Here is a 21603-nt window from a genome sequence, read left to right as displayed (position 1 = left end):
GAATGTAGTTATGTTCCAATAAAACTTTATCTGCAAACAGGTACCAGGCCAGTTTGCCAACCTGTATAGATGATCTGACTGCTTTGTGGAGTTGTTCCGCTCCCACCCCTGACCCCCCATCCTGAGTATGTCCCTTTTCCAGAGCCTGATCCAACTGCAGATATGGCAGCTGAGTCATTGCCTTTTTCCTTCGGGACACTGTCCAGCTGGGAGCTGGAAGCCTGGTATGAGGACCTGCAAGAGGTGCTGTCCTCAGATGAAAATGGGGGTACCTATGTTTCACCCCCTGGAAACAAGGAGGTGAGAATGCTATGCCTAAAGCTGGGGGGGGGGGGGTAACTGCCCTTCCCTTCTCAACTAATATCCACCCTATCTTTCCTCATTCCCTTGAAGGAAGAATCAAAAACCTTCACCACTCTTGACCCTGCCTCTCTGGGTTGGCTGACTGAGGAGCCAGGACCAGCAGAGGTCACGAACACCTCCCAGAGCCCTTGCTCTCCAGATTCCAGTCAGAGCTCCCTGGCTCAGGAGGAAGAAGAGGAAGACCACAGAAGACCCAGGAAACGGAAACAGAGTGGCCAGTCCCCAGCTGGGGCTGGAAAGCAACGCATGAAGGAGAAAGAACAAGAGAATGAGAGGAAAGTGGCACAGCTAGCTGAAGAGAATGAACGGCTCAAGCAGGAAATCGAGCGCCTGACCAGGGAAGTAGAAGCGACTCGCCGAGCTCTCATTGACCGAATGGTTAATCTGCACCAAGCATGAACAGTTGGGACCATCGCTTCCCCCTCGGGCCACTACCTCCCGTTCACAAAAGTGGCTGCCGACCATCTCCTCCAGTGCCAGTGATGTGACCCTCAACCCCATCTAGTCAGGAGTGGCGGAAGCTCGGGGTAGACAACAGGAAAGGGTCTCAGCATGTATATAGAGATTGTACATTTATTTATTACTGTCGTATCCATTAAAGTCACTTTCTATGAGCCAGTTTCTCACTTTCACTTTTTCTTCTTGCCTTTAGGGGTTTCAAGGGGTTTCCCCTCAGCTAGAGCCAACTGTTTCTTCAGATCCAAGAGCTTAGCCACCTCGGCGGCAACCTGGTTCTTGTCTGCCTTTTGCGCCTTCAGTTCTCGGACAGTGTTGCCCTAAGAGCAGAGCAGGTGGGGGAAGAACAGCAGTGAGACCAGAAAGAGCCTATTTGGGATTCGGCTTTTCCACTCTCCCCCGGGGCTTCCGCTGCGTACCTGTTTTGTCACCTCGTCCATCAGCACTTGTACCTGCTGTGGGGTCACTGCTGCCACAGCCCCTACAACTGCTGGTGTGGGGGGTGCTCTGGCCTGGAGAAGGACAACAGAGTTACCACCTGCTCTGTAAATATGCCCCCGGCCCCGAGTGTCACCTCACAGTCGGGGGACGGTGATGACCTTTCACTCCAAGGGCTCCTGCTGCTAGGACAGGGAAGAACAACTCAAAGGAAGGAAGGAGCAGGACTGGAAGATGGAGAGAGTACTGAGTGAGAACTACTTAGGGACACCGAGGAGAGGACACTGTGGCTCTTGCTGGGTGACAGCACAGTCTAGCTTTCTCACCTGGTCCCCACCAAAGCGCTGCCTCAAACTTTCAATCTGGTCATTTTCCAGTTTTTGGAATAAGGGACTGACCTGTGAAGAAAGAATTCCATAATCATGCCCTGACGAGGGAGAAACCCTGCCAGACTGTGCAGAGGGCCCCTCTATCCCCAGTCACTGACATTCAGGAACTCTACATGTTTTAGAAGAGACAAATGTACTGCCGATTTCAGTAAAGAATCCAGATAAAGCACTGGCACTCACTCTGAAAGGCCAAAGTATTAATAAGGTCCAAGACTATTTAACTATTTTAAGGATGCTAGGCTGACACAAGGCTACAGAGGTGAACTTACTTTATCCTCTTGTGTCAAAGAGGAAATGGCTATCCTGTATTCTCCCTGCTCACTGCCTGTCGGCATTATGGAGACCAAGGGACCGTGGTGTTTCTTCAAACGTCTACTGTAGACCAGTTAGTTTTACATGCCAGGTCTTGGGTTCTGGCATGAAGAGTGATGATGGCATATGGGTAGATGACACTGAGCTTGTGAGTGAACACCAAGGACTTCCTATCAGAAACAAGCCTAAGCGCACAGTGGGGAGGAGTGGGGTAGGGGTTCAGAGAACAGCTGTGAGAGTCCTATGTCCAAGTTCTCTGACCTCACCCCAAAGGCTGCATGGCAAGGGCAGGGATGCTGAGGCCGGCCCGTCCAGCCCTCAGACCTACCGTGCCAATCTGGTGTCCGGCTGGTAAGGTGCACAGGAAGTTTGTGAGCAGGACGCTGCAAGCCAGAGGTGGCAACTGCAATTGGGCCTGGATGGTGGCGCTGACCGTGGGCATGTAAGGCTGCAGCATGACGGACAGCAAGGCAGCGATATTCACTGCCAGGCCTGTCACTGTCCCGGCCCGCTGCCTGGGGAAGAAGAGACAGTCAGACTTTCCAGGAGGACATGGCCCACCGCCACTTTATTCCTGTAGCCAAACTTACCTGTCAGCCTCGCTGCCTTTAATCCGCTTCCAAGGCTCATTCACCTGAATGTACTGGTTGCCATGGCGAGAGATGGTGAGGATACTGCGTAGGGCCTCCCGGATCCTGGGAAGGGAGGGGGTGGGCCAAGGTGTAAAGTCCCAGAGGGACGAGTATGGGGTTCTCAACATGCCAGGAGAGATCACTGAGATGAGACCGATCTCAGTGCAAGATTGCTTACCGAACCTTCTCCAGCAGCTGGTGATAGTGCTGGAGTTCCAGGGTGACATGGGCCAGCAGGCGCCGATCATCAGAAGTAAGCACCATCTCGGGCACGTAACCCCCAAAAAACTTAGACACAAACATCCCAGCTCTTGATGGTAGTAAGGAAAGAGAGGGAAGAGAAAAGAGGAATTATTGCCCAGTCCCCTTCTAGAAATTTGGCCTGACTCTCCTAATTCTTTCTCTCAGAACTGACACCTCCTGGCTCCCTCAAGCTAGAAGGCAAAGCTTAACAAATTCTTTCTTCTCTCTTTCTCCCCTAAGAATAAGAAACCTGATAAAGTTAAGCAACGTGCATTTTATTTTTAAGAAATCAATATAAAGAACGATCAAGTCGAAATATATGTAACTTGCTATCCAGTACTCTAATAGAGACAATCTGTGAAATGCAGTTGACAACCAAATCTGAAAGGGTAGGGAGCCACGGAGAATACTTCTTTAGACTGCAGAAGAGCTGAGACGGAGATCAGTAATGGAGTGCGAGCCTAAAGTAACAAAAACTCCCCAAAGTACAGTAAACGTCTCCTACCCCTACACTAAAATAATCCCTTTCTTCAGCCAAACTTGTCTAATGGTCTGCAAGTAACTTTTTTGCTAGGAGAGAATACATTTCCAATTCTATAAAGAACATTAATAAGAAACCAATTTGCAAAAACTCATTTTGTGACCAACTTTGCTAAAACACACCTGTACAACGGACTTCACCCAAGCAAACATATCCTACTATGTTCTAGGATCAGGTACCAATTGATAGAAATCCACTTTCCACATTGTCCTCCCTATCCCTCACAGCTCCTGCTCATTCCTGCCTTCTTGGTGCCGCCGTCTCTTCCATCTCCCACCTAGTGGAGCAGAGCTAGCCTCCACCCCGCCCCGCCCCGAGCTCATCTGCCAACCCTGACCGCCTGCCCAAGTCCTACCTATTGATGAAGTTGCCCAGATTGTTAAGCAATTCAGAATTATTCTTGAGCAACATGTCTGTCCAGGAGAAGGCACTGTCCTGGCCCTCAGGCCGAATGTAGAGCAGATAGAAGCGCCAGATGTCAGCAGGGATCCCTGTGTCCTGGGCCATGTCACCAAACACTCCCACGCCCCGGCTCTTGGAGAATTTCCCATCCTCATAATTCAGGTACTCTGGACAGAGAAGTAGAATGAGAACCATGTGCTCAAATCACACATTTCCCTCTCTGACCCACTAACTCTTCCTCTCCCCTCAACCTCAACTATGGGTGTCCAGCAACACTTCTCCTTGAGTAGTGGGCCTGCAAAGAATTTGGGGATTTCTTCCTCTCCATTTTAGCCTTTTTGCCCTTTGCTTCTACCCATTACAAAATTTTAGCTTCAGGCTTTTGCTTTCTTAGGCTCTTGTTCCCTTCTTCGGGGTTGAGTTCTCATGTTCTAATTACTTCCTATTTCATTTCAACTCCTAACTCAAGATCTAGCACCTCTCCAGGATCTTCTTCCAAATACTGCCTCAGCCCTCTTTCCCTAGGAACTTCCCCATCTTCAGTCTTCCAGGGTACCTGTAGCAATGAGGTGGTTGACCAAGGTATAGTTGTCCTCAGCTCCTAAAGCTGAACAAGGAAAAACTAAGCCGTGGAAGGGAACATTGTCTTTGGCCATGAACTGATACAGGTTCACCTACAGAATACAGTTGGGAAACAAAGGTCCTGAGATCTTCTTCAAAGGCCCAAGGAAGATCAGATACCCAACCCTAACCACCCCAACGCACGCACCCTCCCAACAGAAAGGCTAACCAAGAACTGCTCACTTGTTCTGGGTTCTTCCACCATCTCTCCCACTGGTCTGTGTAGTTGGCTGTGATGGACAAGTAGCCAATGGTGGCATCAAACCAGACATAGAATACCTGGGGGGCCAGGGGGAAGGAGAAAGACTAGGAGGAAGGAACACTGGGAGGACCTCACCAACCCAGCCTCCAAATGAAGCAAGACATAATCAAGAGTCTATTCTATTAGCTCAGGGTCTCAACCCAAAGGCAGAATAATGACATATGAATAAAGCATAGGGTTTTTACCTTGTCCTCAAAGCCTTCTAAGGGCACAGGGGTTCCCCATTTGAGATCTCGGGTTATGCAGCGTGGCTTGAGGCCATCCCGAAGCCAAGAACGAATAATGAACCGGGCATTGGGTGTCCAGTCACTGCCAGGCAATGTCTTCCCCAACCATTCCTCCAGTCGTTCTTCCAGCTGAGATGGCAGAGAAAGAGAGCTGATTTAGGACAGTCTCATACATGGTTCGCAGAAGGATAAATATGTACAACCTCTTTGGAGTAGTTTGGCAGTATATAATTAAAAGACTCGTGACTGGGGCGCCTGGGTGGCTCAGTCGGTTAAGCATCTGCCTCTGGTTCAGGGCGTGATCCCGGGGTCCTGGGATTGAGCCCCGCATCGGGCTCCCTGCTCAGCAGGGAGCCTGCTTCTCCCTCTGCCTGCCGCTCCCCCTGACTGTGCTCTGTCAAATAAATAAAATCTTTAAAAAAAAAATAAAAAGACTCATGACTTTGACATAGCAATTCCACTGCTAGGAATTTCTGCAATAGAAATAGACAAAAATAGGACACCCACGTGGCTCAGTCGCTTAAGCAACTGCCTCAGCTCAGGGTCCTGGGATCGAGCCCTGCATCGGGCTCCCTGCTCAGCGGGGACCCTGCTTCTCCCTCTGCCTTCTCATCCCCCTGCTTGTGCTCTCTCTGACAAATAAAATCTAAAAAAAAAAAAAAAAAAAACGAAATACACAAAAGTGCATGGATGTGTATATAAGGAAGTACATGCTCATCATAGCAAAAAAATTGCAACCATGGTTCAGCAGAGTTTAAAGAAATATGGTGTATCAATACAATTAAATACTTATAAGGCCATTAAAGAGTGAGTTAGATCTGTATGTACTGGACATGTAAAGATCTCCAAGATACGTTTATTAAGTAAAGCAAACCACAAAATGTATCATATAATCCTATCATTATAAAAATAAGTAATAACATACAGATGAACAGAAACTCAAAAAATTGTGAAGAAATATATGTATCAGTGCTTTATTCTCAGATTGAATTATGTGGAACATCTACTTTTATACCATATTTCTACCTGAGATTTTAGAAACAAGCTTATTTCACTTTTATAAGCAGAAAAACAAAGATAAATCTGTTGGAAGGAATGGCTCATGTGATTTACACACATAAATACCATAGCTTCTGAAGCCTGACAACAGCTCTACCACTGAGGCTATGGGGAAACAGGTACACACAATGCTGGTAGGAAGGCAAAACAAAACAACACCTACTGAGGAAAATCTGGCAATAAACTACATATGCAAGTAATCACTTTTAAGGAATTTAACCTGAAGATACACTTCCAACAGTACAAAAATTCATAAGCACAAGGTTATTTGCTGCAGCATTATTTATAATCACAATTTACTGGAAACTACCTAAATGGTAATCCTAGGAAACAGGTTGAATGAACTATAGTACCTACACTAAATGGAGTACTATGCAGCTGTTAAAAACTGACCAAATAAGGATACCTATGAACTGATATGGAGTGATTTCCAGAATGTACTGTCAGGTGAAAAAAACAAAACGCAAAAGAGTATACACCCAGAATGCTGTATTTTGAATGAGAAGAGGAAATAAGAAAACATACACACACACCTGCTTATCTTGATATATATGTTTACAAAAATAAACACATTAAGAATAAAACCGAAGACAAAGTTGATTAGCAATAGGAGATGGGAGAACAAGGTGGCATGAACAGGAAAGGGAATGACACTTCTCTGAGTATACCTTTTTGTATGGTTTTGATTTTTAAAAGCAGACTGATGTTCTCCTTATTCAAAAAATAAAATTAACAAGGACAAGGAGAGGAAAAAAAACTAAAAGCAAATGAACCAAACTTACTAACTTATTTCAGTAACAAAACCACAGTGAAGGGGGGCAAAAGCTAAGCTAAAACAATTCTGAACACATTATCTGATTATATAGCCTCAGCTGGGGGGAGGGACAAGGCTGCCAACAAACCCCAAACTCTTTTTAGCAGGGCTTTTTGCAGTGGTATGGGTGAAGCAATTCTGAAATTATTTTTAGGTGTACCGTAGGATTGAGCAAATGAGTAAAGGTCAGAAGCCAGGGCACTTACTGTGTTAGAAGGGAGAAACAAACATGAAATAAGGGAAGGTGGGGAAGACCCCTGTAGGGATGGACTGGAATCGCAGGTGTCAGTGTGAACTTCAAATGAATGCCTAACTCTTTTTGCGGGAAGGGCCTAGAAGCAAAGACACCCCAGTTGCAATGAGCACACCTCAATGTGGGTCTCTAATACTGTTCTCCACTAAAATGAACCAGGGCTTTGTGGAGAAATGGTTGATTCTGACGCTGGAACAAATGAACCTAGATATCTTGTTATGCCAGAAAATAAGGAAGCACTTAGCAAAAGGTGGAAGATGTCAAAAACACAGAGAAACGATCTTAAAGAGGCTCCCGCTGGCCAAATAAGGGACAATGTAAACATGAAAATAATTCATGACAGGAATGAATTACAAACCACTGAAAACAATAGGAATCCATGAGCCCACACTGATAATGGATATCTAATAACTAATAAATGAGCAAAGGAGAAGGGGTTGGAGAGTTGGAAAAGCTTCATGAAAAGTGGTTCAGGATAAGAATGATTAACTAAGGGGCGCCTGGGTGGCTCAGTTCCTTAAGCGTCTGCCTTCGGCTCAGGTCATGATCCCGGGGTTCTGGGATCGAGCCCCGCACTGGGCTCCCCTCTCAGTGGGGAGTCTGCTTCTACCTCTCCCTCTGCCACCCCCCTGCTTGTGCTTGCTCACTCTCTCTCAATAAATAAAATCTTAAAAAAAAAAAAAAAAACGATTAAATGGATGCTAAATCTATGGCACATTTTAATGATGAGCAAGGTATTTGTATGTTTTAAAAATATACTCCCACAGACTGCTTATAAGTTGTAAGGGGGAAAATGTTAATTGTATAGTAGAAGAAACAAGTAACACCTCAACTAGACAAAATTAACATCACCAATGAGGGGGAAATGGCCATCATGTACCTCTGGAAAGGACACATATCATTTATGCAGTATTCCAACTAAGGATGCATAACCTGAATTTAATCATGAGGAAACAGCCAACAAATCCAAAATAAGGAATATTCTACTGGGGGGAGGTGGGGGGGGGCAGGGACCGCAGTCTTAAACACTGTTAAAAGATAAAGAAAGGCTGAGGAACTTTTTCAGATTAAAGGAAACTAGACAGAAAAACTAAATGCAATACATGACCCTGAGCTAGATTCTGTACTAAAGGAAAAATAACCCCATAAAAGGTATTATTGGGATAACTGACAAAACTGAAATGTGGACGGTAGATCAGACAACTATATCAATGTTAAATTTCTTAAAGTTGTTTACTATGGCTATGCAAGAATGTCTTTTTTTCCTTAAGAAACACAATTAAGTATTTAAGAGTAAAGAGAATACAGGGGCGCCTGGGTGGCAGTTGGTTAAGCATCCGGCTCAGGTGATCTCGGGATCATGGGATCAAGCCCTGCATCGGGCTCCATGCTCAGCGGAGTCTGCTTAAGACTCTCTTTCCCCTCTCTCTGCCCCTCCCCACTGTGTGCGTGCACGCTCTCTCTAAACAAATAAAAAAAGAGAGAGAGATTAAAGAGGCTATGTACGCATGTGCATATGTGGAAAGAGCAAGAATATGCTAAAATAAATAGAGCAAAACCTTAACAACTAGTGAACCTAGATAATGGGTACATGAGGTTCTTTGATCTAGCAACTGTTTATTCTTGCAGCTTTTGGTGAACTTGAAATTATTTCCAAAGTTAAAAAGGAGGCAAATCTACTAATGCGGAAAATCCAGTCAAGACACATTATAAAGTAAAAGAAAGAGAGTAGAGTGCAAAACAGTGTGAATGCCATGATCTAATCTGTATTAGGAAAAAGAAAAAAGACATGAAAATACTTTCATATGCATGTTATTTCTGAATAGACACAAAGGAAAATGAGCCTCAATACCTCTGGGGAATGGGCCTGGGCCTTGCACTTTGTCCCCTTTAATCTGTTATGTCTTTTTTACAATAAGCCTGTGTATTTTTGGGGGCGCCTGGGTGGCTCAGATGGTTAAGCATCTGCCTTCAGCTCAGGTAATGATCTCCAGGTCCTGGGATCGAGCCCCATGTCGGGCTCCCTGCTCAGTGGGGAGTCTGCTTCTCCCTCTCCCTCTGCCTCTCCCCACTACTCCTGCTCTCTCTCTCTGTCTCAAATGAATAAATTAAAAAATTCTTTAAAAAAAAAAAGCCTGTGTGTTTTTAAAAGGGAAATTAAAAACACTTGAGCATGGCTTGGTACAGATCTGTGGCTGAGGCAGAGGGGGCCGAAGAGGCCGTGCAGACTAGCTTGAGGCAAAGGCCCACTTACCTTAGGCAGGTCCAGGAACAGGTGCCGAGAGGATTTCACCACAGGGCACGACCGGCATACTTTACACTGAGGTTTCTGTGAAGGGAAATTCAAGGGAAAGGGTGACCCACGGTGATGACATAGGATCAGGACTTGAGGCCAGGGGGAGCTGTGCAGGCAAGGGGAGACGCACGGAGGAATGAGCTCCCCAGTCTGCCATCTTACTGAGCTTCATGCTTACTTGGGCCTTCTGTGAACTTGAAGACTCAGGTCCACAGAGCATAACATTTGTTACTCAGAGTTTCACGACTCTGTCCTATCACTGCAAAGAATAGGAAAAAGCATTCTCTGAGTGCAGGCTAAGTAAAGAGCACTGTACACAGCTGCGTGAGGGGAGGAAGGAGCCAAGACACACATTTCCTCTCCCTGAAGAAATTACAATCATGTTAGGGAGAGCGGGTCCCCTGAGAAACAAGTGCACCCCTTTCCAAAGCAAAACATCAAGAAATACGTATTTTCACGGCACACACTGACTCTAATACTGGCGGGTGATGGCGAGAGGACTCAACAGTTGGGGGGGGTGGCCAATGAAAGCTTCCCAGTGAGTTCTGATCTGGGCTTTTGAGTCCTTTCTCTTTTGAATAGGCTCCACGCCCCGCGAGGCTTGAACTCACTCATGACCGACCCTGAGATCAAGAGGCGCCAGTTCTACCGACTGAGCCAGCCAGGCGCCTGGGCTGCTGAAGCGGAGCGACGGGCTCTCTCTCAGGACCTCTGTCCTGAGCTCTACAAGCCTACCTCCAACCGCTCACCTACCGCCTCCACGCGGGTGTCTGACAGGCTCCACAAGCTGAACAAACCCAGCACCCCCGCACTCCACCACGGTGCCTGTCCTTCACCCAAGCCTGCCCACGTTCGTAGACGGTGCTGCTGTCTACCCCAGCGGCTCAAGCCAAAAACTTGTAAGTCTTCGTTTTCTTGACGTCCCCTCACCCCGAATTCACCTGTTCAGTTCTATGGAGTTTGCCTCCGAAATCTATTTCAAATCCTTTTTCCCTCCGCATTCCTGCTGTTACTAACTCAGGCCAACCTATTATCCCGTCTCTGAGCTACCACTCTGGCCTCCAAACTGGTCTCCCCACCTTCTCTCTTGCTTCCCTCCCGTCCATTTTCCACGGAGCAGCCTACCATCCAGCTGCCACAGTGGCGCACCAGGCCCCGGGCATCGGTCACCGCCGACCTCTCTGACCTCATCTCAATCCAGCCTCCCTCTCACTGTGCTACGGCTAGACTGGCCTCCTCCCTCTGCCCAGCCAACTGCTTGCTGCCTTGCACCTTTGCACTTCCTGCTCCTTCTGCGTGGAACGCTCTCAGCCTCTCATTGCCCGGCTTGCTCCTTCTCATTCTTCAGTTAAACTCTCAGGTCACGTGTCAGCTCCTCTGACAAGCCTTCCCTAATCACCCGGCTAAAATCTTTCCCCAGAAGCCACCGTCCCAGCGTCCCGGCAGTTTATCCTGTATGGATGCTCTTGGCTTCAGGGTTGGTCTCCTCCCCACACTACAGAAAGATCTGTCTTATTCACTGCTACATCCCCAGTGACTACCCCTATCATAAGGACTCAAAACACATGTGTTGTATAAATGAACGAGTAAGTTAGCCAAAGAATAAACACAGAAGAGGAGGCGTGTTTACGGAAGAAAAAAAGAACTAATAAACAAATGCAGATCAGGTGGTCTGAAGCAGGAGCAAAGGTAGGGAAGCAGGCCCTCATCTTGCCCATTTCCTAGCATGATGCTAGGCACGTGGTAAATGCTCCGTAAGCATCCAATGGACTGAACGATGAGATGGGGTAAAAGAAGCACTGGTGAGGGGCACCTGGGGGGCTCAGTCGGTCAAACAGCTGCCTTCGGCTCAGGTCATGATCCCGGGGTCCTGGGATGGAGCCCCACCTTGGGCTCCCTGCTTAGCGGGGAGTCTGCTTCTCCCTCTCCCTCCCCCTGCTCTCTCTCTTTCAAATAAATAAGTAAAATCTTAAAAAAAGAAAAAAAAGAGGCACTGGGGAAAGGTCCTGAATGCTAAAATAAAAATCCTGAATGGGACCAGCCTGCGAGTCCGTGAACAATAGAGACTGTTTCCTTCCTCCTTCCCTCCTTCCTCTTCTTCCATGAGACGCTGCTCTCACCTTGAGCTCAGTGGCATTGATGAGCTTGCCGCACTTGTCACACTGGTCACCCCGGGCCTCCTCGTAGCCACAGAAGGGACACACGCCCTCCACAAAGCGGTCAGCCAGGAAGCGGGCGCAGCGTTCACACCGCAGCTGCTCCACAGTATCTTGCAGCACAAAACCTCGAGTCAACAACCGCCGGAAGATGTCCTGCGTGATTCTGGCAAGGTGAGTCAGGCACAGGGGAGGGCCAGGTCAGAGGAGGTCAGAGGAGGTGGTGCCCCTCCCTCCCGTCACTCCATCCAGGCCCCACATCAGTCCCAGTGCCGCAGAAACCAGGCAGAAGGCCCCCCAAGGCCACGGCCATCTAGTCATCTTTAGGGAGTCTCACGACCCAGACCCCTCATACACACTCCCCAACTCCCCCACACAATCTCTTCCCTCAACACTCTGGAATTTATGTTTGTCAAATACAAATTTAACAGTTCTGTACACTGTGCTAACAAAAATCTCTAAAAGGACAGGACTGTACTTTTTTAATATGTCCCAGAATCAAAATTAATCAGTCCAACTGCGAAACTGCTTAACACTATTAAGCTGACAGCCTGCCCGTTATATAGTTTTTATTAAGGATGAATACCAAGCAGAGAAGAATGAGTATATTTGCTATACACCTGCATGGGAGTGCGTGGGAATGTCCTTGGAACTCCAGAGCAGCCAGGGAAGAGCAGGGTGGTGGCAGAGGGCAGGCAGATACTTCCCATGAGCCTAAGTCCTGTCTCTTCCCTGCCTTGCCGATCCTTCAGGCCCTGGGCAGCCTTCCGCCTCTAGGAATCCCCATGCTTGGGATCCATTTCAGGGCAATATTCAGATCCTAAGTTCCGGGGGGTGGGGGGGTGGATGCCTAGACAACACTTTTGGTTCCTTCTGTCTCCAGGACATTCTCACTGCCCCCAGCCCCAGCATTCACCCCCCATTCCTGACTGATTAGAGGAAACCTACTTGGTCTGCTGTGGAGTAGTGGTACGACCAAAAATATCAAATGAGATATTAAACCAGCGGTAGATGTCAGCATGGATGGCATGGTACTTGTCACAGATCTCCTGGGGGGTCAGACCCTCCTCCATAGCCTTGGTCTCTGTTGCTGTACCGTACTCATCTGTCCCACACAGATAGAGGGTGTTCCACTGGCGGAGGCGGGAGTACCTGGAAGGGGATATGGTGATCTCAGGGGCCCCCTCGGCCCCTCCCATGTCCCGGGGATCCCCCCAGCCTCCACCCTTGAGGCATTCTGTTCCCTTGGGCCCACCGCTCCCTCAGAAGGTCCTCCCCCAGCAGCTGGCTCCACCTGGCAAAGACGTCAGCACTGAGCACACAACCAATGAGGTTTCCAAGGTGTGGGACATTGTTGACATAAGGGAGGGCGCTGGTGATGAGCACATTCCTTTCCCCAGCCACAGGCAGCCTGGTAGGGAAAGAGAAAGACAACGGTCCATGGAGGAGAAGCAAGGGTCAAGAGGGACCAACAGTGCACAGAACACCCAGACACAGACCTGTTCTACTGTCACAGACTCAGGTACATCAGAAGTCTTTCCTCACATGGAACCACAGGATCATGAACTCCCCTAAAAGCCATGAGACCCCCTACAGTTTAAAGTACAGGGCCTGCCACAGTGAGCAAGGCCAGGTACTGCTCTGACGGAGCTGCATTCCACACTGACCTCTGTCTCACTTTATGATCACGACTGATTCTTTTCCACCAGCTCATTCTCAGGCTCCCAGTTCCTGGGTATTGACAAAACTCTTCCTGGTTCTGTCCAACCACCACGCCCCCCAGACTCCCAATGCCACCCAAGCACCCTTTCCCAGCACTGCCCTCTTCTCTTCTTCCTAGCTGGAAGCATGACCTCCAGTCATTGCTTCAAGTACTCACAGCCTGCCACTCAAGTCCTTCCATACCCCCGGACTCCCCCCCGACCCCAGCCCACAGTGGTACTCTCTCTGTGGTCCTACTCAAGCCCGCAGGCATCAGCTACCGCCTTCCTAGCCATGCTCCCCAGTATCTTTCCCAGGCACGTGCCTAGTTATGCCACTCAATCTGCGGTCTCAAGTCACTCGAGCCACTCTGCTCTTTTTGTGCTTCGCACCCGACAGCTCGGCTGCACACATCCTTGGCACTGACCCCTCACCAGGGCTCCTTTGATCTTTCCAACCATTCTCAACCTATAATCACTCACTCCCATCCTTTACTGTGTCCTTCAACCTTGGCCATCCTGAGAGCTCAGATTCCCATGGTTCCTACTGTTAACAAAGACTCAAATGAAGGGCACCTGGGTGGCTCAGTCGGTTAAGCGTCTGCCTTCGGCTCAGGTCATGATCCCAGGGTCCTGGGATCGAGCCCCACATCAGGCTCCCCGCTCAGCGGGAAGCCTGCTTCTCCCTCTCCCACTCCCCCTGCTTGTGTTCCCTTTCTCGATGTCTCTCTCTCTCTGTCAAATAAATAAATTAAATCTTAAAAACAAAAAAAATAAAGACTCAAATGATTCTTCTTGTTAACTTACCCCTTCTTCCCAGCTGCTAATGTAAATTCCAGTTAAAGGTTCCAACTACTTCCTGGAACATTTTCCAGCTCAATTCCTTAAAAGAGAGCTCACTGATTTCTCCTGCATTCATCGACTTTGCTCCCTATAACTAAACACTGTAATTTTTTCTGAAACCCAGGTGAGAAATCAGCTCCTTCAGGAAAGCCTTCCTTCACCAACGACCAGCCTTCCACCTGTCATCCTTGTATCCTGAGCCCCTAAGCACTTTGTAGCACACTGTGTGGCGCTCACATGGCGCTCTGTGACTTCTCCCTTCATTGGAAGTGTGCTTCCTACCACGGCAGACATAAAGGGGAGTATGCCGGGGGTTCTACCCTCGGGGGGTTGCATTCTATTATATAACTGGTGTCTGGGATCAGTGTGGTGAGAGGTACAAAGTGCCAAAGGAAAAGACGGAAATTAAAGAGGTGAGTGAAGGTGACCTGTCAGACAGACACTGGCACTATCAATAACTCCCACTTAAGGAACCAAGCCCCAGGGCGCATGGGTGGCTCAGTCGCTTAAGCATCTGACTCTTTTAAAGATTATTTATTTATTTATTTATTTATTTGACAGAGAGAGAAAGAGAGACAGTGAAAGAGGGAACTCAAGCAGGGGGAGTGGAAGAGGGAGAAGCAGGCATCCCACCGAGCAAGGAGGAGCCCGATGCGGGGCTCGATCCCAGGACCCTGGGATCATGACCCGAGCCGAAGGCAGACACTTAACGACTGAGCCACCCAGGCACCCCAAGCATCTGACTCTTGATATCAGCTCAGGTCTCGATCTCAGGGCCATGAGTTTAAGCCCTGTGTTGGACTCCACGCTGGTGTGGAGCCTACCTAAAAAAACAAAGCAAAACAAACCAAAACAAAGCCCACTCATCAGTGCCTACTCACACAGGATTCTGCTGTGGCCGAAGTGGGGGCAAGCTTTCCAGGCCCTTCTCCCAAGCAGTTACAGCCATGGCGATCTCCTCCTCAGACAGAGTGGCCAATTCCTCCTCCTGTGAAGGGCAGACACGATTCCTCACCAGGTGAGGAGGCCCAGAGACTAAAGAAATTTTCCTTGCTCTCCAACAACTGAAAGAGTTAATGGCCATGCTCGAAGTCCCTCTCCAAGCACCCCCCCACCCCCAGGTACTGAGGCTCTATGGGGACCCTGCTGCTCTGTTCCAAACCTCAGGCTCATTGCTGACAGCCCTCCCCTCAACGGAGCCAGGCTGGGGCTGCTTCTGGAGGTAGGGCCGGAGGGCCAGGACACCCTGCTGCTTCAGCACAGTCTCTGCAGCTCTCTGACATGGCTCCTGAGAACTCAGGGTCTGGAACCAGCTGTGCAGGGCACCCAATTCCTCTGTGGGCATGGGAGAAAAGAGGGAATTAGCAAGACCTGGAATGGGCAAGGCAAGAATGGATCTCCTTCCTTTCTTCATGAAGTCTCTCCAGTTACCTTCCCCAGTTCCCTCAGCCATCTTTATACTGTAACTGCCCGGTCATGCTACACTTCAAAGCGGACCCTCAATTTTGTATTGCCTATTCTGTAATTCCTCCACCAAGCTCCTGGGCTGGGGTTGGGGATGAAGTGACATGCACAGTTCTCACCAGGGAGGTAGGCTGGGTCTTGAAGTAATGGGTATAGAGCTCCCCACAAAACAACATCAGCTAGAGATTCCGTCTCCTTCGTTGAAGAAAGAAAAGAAAAAGGTCCACAGGTAAAATACTATGTTTCTTCCCAGTGCATACAATAATTTCAAACATTTCCTAAACACTTACTACGAGTTAAACACTTTGTCAAGCACTTTAAGTTACCTCACTTAATCCTCACAATAACCCATTAAGGTGGCTACTAATATTACCCCACTTCAAAAATGAAAAAACTTGGAAGATTAGAATCTGGTGATTTTTCAAGATTATACTGCTAGCAAGTGGCAGTGTTGGGTTTTGCACTCTGAGTATAGCCTTCCTCTTGGTTCTTATATCATACAATTTTCTCTGATCCCCATTTCAGAGTCCAACTCACCCCAGCCAGGAAAGGACAGCTCCGACGACTCAAGCTTTGGTCAATGTGAGTCAGGGCTCTCCGGACTGGGCCAAGAACATCTTCCCCCTTTTTGCCTTGGACCACTAAATAGTACAGGGCAGCAGACAAAGCTGGCTAAAATGTGGGGGACACAGGTCAGGATGGCCATACAGAGCAAGGGCCTGCCTGCCATCCCCCATGTCTCAGGCCCACCTGCAGCTCCGTAGCTTCCCATTCCAGCCACTGGTTGCTGAGGTCATCTTGCTCCCAGCCAGATAACAGAAAGAAGTATCTGCCCAAGGAGAGAGCAACAGAAGGTGGAATTAGAGGGGCCCATCTGTCTAGCCTATTTCTTACCCCACAGTGAAGTAGTGGTTGCAAAGTAAACCACACCGCAGACAGTAAACCCTGATTTTATTCAGCCACCTCCCTGCCTTCAGGACCAATACTGACCGGCAGATTGCACTAGTGGAGAAGAGGTAGTTGCCACTATCCAGTTGCAAGACAGGGACCTTAGGCCGGGTCAGGAACGGGACCACACACTCTGATGCGGAAGAGGAAAAGGAGTGAAAAGACAAGGAAAAGAAAAAAAACTTTGTTAACTTAGAAGGACAACTTCACAGTGTTCAGGGAAAAAGAGAAGACACTGGAAAGATTTCTGGGTAGGACCGATGCAAGGGGGTGGGTCCAGAATGCGCTGGACAGACTAGCAGGTGTTCAGCTGAGACCACCAGTTGGAAGCAACAGATGGGCATTGCAGAGGGGTGGTGGTGGTGGTGGTACTGGGACAATGCAGCAGCCAAATACTGAAACAACCGAGAGTAACAGGGTGATCTAAGGAACTGGGAGAACTGACAGAACTACTTTTAAGAGGCACCCAAACAGATGGCTGGGAAGAAGAGGTAAACCGAAAGGAGTGAATGTGCGTCTGTTTTAGGAGAGGAGAGTAGGGTTTCCTGAAAACAACAAAGGGGTGCCTGGAGGTGGTGATGAATAACTAGAGATAGTATGGGGGTGGGAGGAGCCTGAAGGGTGTGGGAGAAAGTTGGAAAGGAACTAGAGGTTCACTGGAGTGAGGCGGGATACGGGAAGATGTGACGGGGAGAAAAGGGATGGGCTGACCAAGAATAATGGGGGAGGAGGTGGACGGGACTGCGTGATGGACGGCGGGGGTTTGGGGAAGACAACTGCGGGATGGATGTCGGGCGTGTTTTTCCGCCCCGGCCCCCTCATCCACCGCCCACCAGCACCAGCCCGACTACCTTCGGGGCCTACGGTGCTGATAAGCAGCTCCGCTCTGCCCTGGGCCCTGCCCGCCGCGGCCAGCACGGGCAGGCTCCCCGGGGCGCCCTCGCTCACGAACAGTCTCATTTCGCCGTGGATCCCACGCTGATGCAACCGGAACCGGCCTCCTGCCCGTGGGCTGAGCGTCCGCCGCGATGCATGCCGGGAAATGGAGTTCTGAACTAGATCATTCCCTGGGCACCGCTCGCGGAAAGTAGACTATTTCTCCCATCATGCAACATCAGGAAACAGGAAAAGGATATCATCGAGATGGAGAGGCCGCAGAGGCTGTGCTAGAGTGGCACTTTTTTGGTGGCGGGGCTGGAGGAAGCGATTCCGTGTAGAGTCCGGCGCACTGCACTTGACTCCTCTGCCGCCGCGGGGCGGCGGTGACGGAAACCAAGGCATTCTCTAGTCTTGCTGAGGTGGCATTGTCATGACAGGGACTACCACCAAAGGCCGACTCTCGATTCGGGTTCACAAGAATAGGAATTATACAGCTGAGAGTTACGATGAACTTACTTTAGTGACACAATGGAAATTAATGTAGATATCCTATTAATAAAAAAGCATGTGACTATTAAATATTGATTTAATACCAGTCTTGCTGCTAGACAGTGTCACTGAAGGTGAGGGAGCATGTGTAGCGACAAAGTCAGATTGAAGGGAAGTAAGAAGGCTGAGAGTTTGGCAGTAAGTGTTTATTTACGAGGAGGTACATATCAGTAATTGAGAAAGGAAGGCTTCTTATTCATTTTTGCATCCCTTTAAGAATAATTAATACGTGGGGCGCCTGGCTGGCTCAGTCAGATGAGCACAGGACTGTTGATCTTGGGGTCATGAGTTCCAGCCCTATGATGGGTGTAAAGATTACTTAAATAAATAAACTTAAATAAACTTAAAAAGAATAATAACTAATAGTACTTATGAGTTATGCACTGTTCTAAGTACTTTAACATATATATTAATTAACTCTCAAAAAAACCCTCTGGGGGATCTGGGCCTTTTGAAGTGAGGCCTTGCAGCTTCTGCCCAGGCTTCTTGGAACACAGGTAGCTCTGAGCAGCCATGTAAGAAGTCTCACTACCTTGAGACTGCCATGCTGGAGAGGTCCCATGTTGACACTCTGGCTGACAGCTCCAGCTGATCCCAGCATTCCGGTCATTCCCATCAAGGTGTCAGGTATGTGAGTGAAGCTCTCCAGACCAACCCATCTGCCTGCTGAATATCACTAAGTGAATAGCCAATGCCACTGGGAGAGAAGAATCACCCAGCTGAGCCCTATCCGAATTTCTGTCGCATAAAATTGTGAGCTATAAGAAAATGGTTATTTAAAAAAAAAGAAAAGAAAATGGTTATTTAACAAAATGCAAACAAACAACGAGCTTGGTTCTCTCATTCTTGTTTTATAGATGAGGAAACTGAGGCACGGAGAGGTTACTTTGTGCCACACACTATACGAGGCATTGAAGATACAATTACCAACAAAACAGATATAGGCTTCTGCTTTGGCAGAGCTCACAGACTTCCTCGGAAGTCAGAAAATAAACTAATCTTTAAAGTTTCATGGAAGTCATAATGGGCAATGTAAAACTTGCTGTGGGAGCTCCTAGTAGGGCCCTGACCCAATTCTAAGTGGTTAAGAGAGGTCTTCTTGTGCAAATGACCTTTCAGCTGAGATCAGAATGATAAGTAAGAGTTAGCCAGTGAAGATTGGTGAGGAAGTGTCTCAGGCAGAGGGGAAAAAAAATATATGCAAAGGACCAGAGACCTCAGTGCATTTTAGGAATCTGAGGAATTAGTGTGTGGTGAGAATATGGAGTTTGTGGTAGGGAGCATGAAAAGGCTAGGCTCAAGGGAGAAAGTCTCTGTAAACCATACTGTAAATTTTGGACTTGACTCTGAGGACAATGAGAAGCCTTTGAAATGTTAAGTCAGGTACATGGCAAGGCACTTTTGTGCTTTAGGAAGGTCACTCTGGCTGCAGTGCCAGGAATGGACTGGAGGTGAGGAGAACCATAGGCAAGGAGACTAGTTAGGAGGCTATATCATCCAGACTAAGGAAGATGATAGTTGCAGAGATTAAAGGAAGTAGGTAGATTGAAAAGATTTAGTAATCAGCTAAATAGGAGTGGTAAGAAAACAGCAGAAATTAAGGTTGGCTGCCAGTTTCTTTTTTTTTTTTTTAAGATTTTATTTATTTATTTTGACTGAGAGGGATAGCAAGAAAGGGAATACAAGCAGGGGGAGTGGGAGAGGGAGAAGCAGGCTTCCTGCGGAGCAGGGAGTCCGACGTGGTGCTCGATCCCAGGACCCTGGGACCATGACCCCAGACGAAGGTAGACGCCTAACGACTGAGCCACCCAGGCGCCCCTGGCTGCCAGGTTTCTGGCATGCACAATTGGGTATACCCTGTATGTGCTCCAACAGGTGATAGTATTTTCCTGTCATAGTGATTATCACACTATATTTTGTTATGAGAGGGCAGGGGCCATATTTGTCCTCTTAATCAACAATGCCTAGCGCACGGTTCCTGCCTGGCACGTATGGTAGCAAGCATTCAATAAATATTTATTGAACTTAAATTTAACCGAATAGTGGTACTGGAGGAGAAACAGGTTTGCAGGGGAAGCTGACAAGTTCAGTTTAGAACATACTGTGTTTGTGCTACTTTGGGCATTGTGAAATATCCAAGTGCTTTTCAGTGGACAGTGGATTAAACTGGAGCTCCAGGGAAAGATCTGGACTGGATCTCCTGTACTCAACAGCATATGGAGGCCATTTAAGCTGGGGAGAAAATAAGACTACATAGGGTGTATAGAGTTCAAAGGGCACAAGATCTCTGACAGACCTCTGTGGTTTAAGGAACAAGCAAAGTCCTTATGCAACAGAGAAGGGACTGCTAAGAAGGTAAGAACACCAGCAGTGTTTGTAGAAGGAGAGAATAGTCAATTGTGTTGGCTGCTGCTGAGATGTCAAGCAACATAAGGCCTGCAAAGTACCCCTGTAAAGTGAGGGGTGACCCTAGGGAGGAGGGACCTTGCAGAGGTGAGGGAGTGAGGGGAGAGGAAATGGAGACCCCCATATGTAGGCAACTCTTTCAATAAGTTTGACTGTAAAGAGGAAAAGAGGGGGATAGGGTGGTAACCGAGGAGTATAGTAAAGGGAGGTTTGGCTAAAGATGACTGAGACTTGAATATGTTTAAAAGCTAAAGGGAAGGAGGCTATAAAGAGGGAGAGGATAAAGTGCAGGAGAGTTGGCAGAGAAGGCAGAAGAGGAGATGTGAGCACTTAGCAAACACCAGATGAATGAATGAATGAATGATGAATGAATGGGATGAAGTTGGGGACTACTGTGGAGGTGGGAGGGAATAGTTGAGGGGTAGGGTCCTCCACATGTTGAATGAAAGTGGAGCCCACTGAGGAAGAAGATCACTGAGGCCAAATCCCAGGACTGGGAATCCGCCCTCAGATCATGTGTCAGGGCAGGAGCGCTGGCTCTCGGGTGTCACCAAGGGGGAGGGGCAGTCCCTATCCTACCTCTCCAAAGTCAGACCCAGAGCCTCACATTGTGCAGTGGGGAAGCTGAGAGAAGGGCAAAACAAGAGTGATTAGGTAAGGAGGAAGCATCAGTCAGTGTGTGTTTTAAAGCCCTGGAAATCGACAGGGGAATTCAGTTCCCATCTTCCACCAAGGAAAAGCCAACGTCAGTCCCCCATCCACCCCCATATGCTGTCATAGCACCCTGTAATACTTGTTCAGAGTCCTGATTCGATTGTAATTAATAAATGTATTGTGTCATTAGTTAAGATCTGTCCTTAAGCTCCATGAGGGCTGTGTCTATCTCCTTCCCCTCTCTTATCCCCAGGGCCTAACACTGTTCCTTTCACACAGGAGGTGCTCAGCCAATCCCTGTTAAGAGCATGGATGAAGGAACCCGCACACTGATGTAGGACTCCGCCCCACAGACTATGTACAGAGTATTGTTTCAAGGCCTCTCAGCTCCCCAAACACATCCTGGATTGAGAGGATGGTGGTATTTTCACCTCTTCTTCTAACTTGGAACCCCTTTGTGTTTCTCCCAGCCACTTTCTCTTTCTCTCTACTTTGGTCTTACTATTTCTCTGGCTCCGGTTTCTCTCTCTGTGTCTCTCAGAGTCTGCACAGGAAGCACGCAGCTCTAGGTCTGAGGCTATTGGTAACGGAAACATTGGTGCCTGTGTATATTTAATAAAGGTCACAAACTTTTTTTTATCTTTGTCATTAATTCCTGTCTCTTTGCCTGTGTTCTGTCTCTGACCTGATTCTCTC

The 21603-nt window shown here is 48.2% G+C and overlaps 2 protein-coding genes and 1 long non-coding RNA gene across 3 annotated transcripts; 1 reads left to right on the top strand and 2 right to left on the bottom strand.

The window, feature by feature from the left end:
* Positions 1 to 162: 162 nt before the first annotated feature.
* Positions 163 to 977, top strand: DDIT3 (DNA damage inducible transcript 3). Its single transcript, XM_036077948.2, has 2 exons — positions 163 to 300; positions 394 to 977. The coding sequence occupies exons 1-2, from the start codon at positions 163 to 165 to the stop codon at positions 760 to 762; spliced, it is 507 nt and encodes a 168-aa protein (XP_035933841.1). The 3' UTR covers positions 763 to 977.
* On the bottom strand, positions 919 to 17483 carry MARS1 (methionyl-tRNA synthetase 1). Its single transcript, XM_036077935.2, has 21 exons — positions 17271 to 17483; positions 16462 to 16552; positions 16222 to 16300; positions 16009 to 16143; positions 15591 to 15666; positions 15170 to 15342; positions 14889 to 14995; positions 12759 to 12875; positions 12413 to 12616; positions 11429 to 11630; positions 9267 to 9341; positions 4845 to 5015; positions 4581 to 4676; positions 4333 to 4450; positions 3730 to 3943; positions 2769 to 2900; positions 2549 to 2653; positions 2287 to 2473; positions 1584 to 1655; positions 1239 to 1331; positions 919 to 1139 (listed from the first exon to the last, which is right to left on the bottom strand). Exons 1-21 carry the CDS (start codon positions 17377 to 17379, stop codon positions 993 to 995), a joined length of 2703 nt encoding a protein of 900 aa, XP_035933828.1. The 5' UTR covers positions 17380 to 17483; the 3' UTR covers positions 919 to 992.
* A 495-nt stretch (positions 17484 to 17978) lies between these two features.
* Positions 17979 to 21527, bottom strand: LOC144382387 (uncharacterized). Its single transcript, XR_013449237.1, has 2 exons — positions 18380 to 21527; positions 17979 to 18144 (listed from the first exon to the last, which is right to left on the bottom strand). It is a non-coding gene; the product is annotated as an uncharacterized LOC144382387 (long non-coding RNA).
* Positions 21528 to 21603: the final 76 nt, after the last annotated feature.

The sequence above is a fragment of the Halichoerus grypus genome, chromosome 6 (genome assembly GCF_964656455.1).
Source record: "Halichoerus grypus chromosome 6, mHalGry1.hap1.1, whole genome shotgun sequence".
Taxonomy (NCBI): domain Eukaryota; kingdom Metazoa; phylum Chordata; class Mammalia; order Carnivora; family Phocidae; genus Halichoerus; species Halichoerus grypus.
This window is presented reverse-complemented; position numbering and strand designations above follow the sequence as displayed.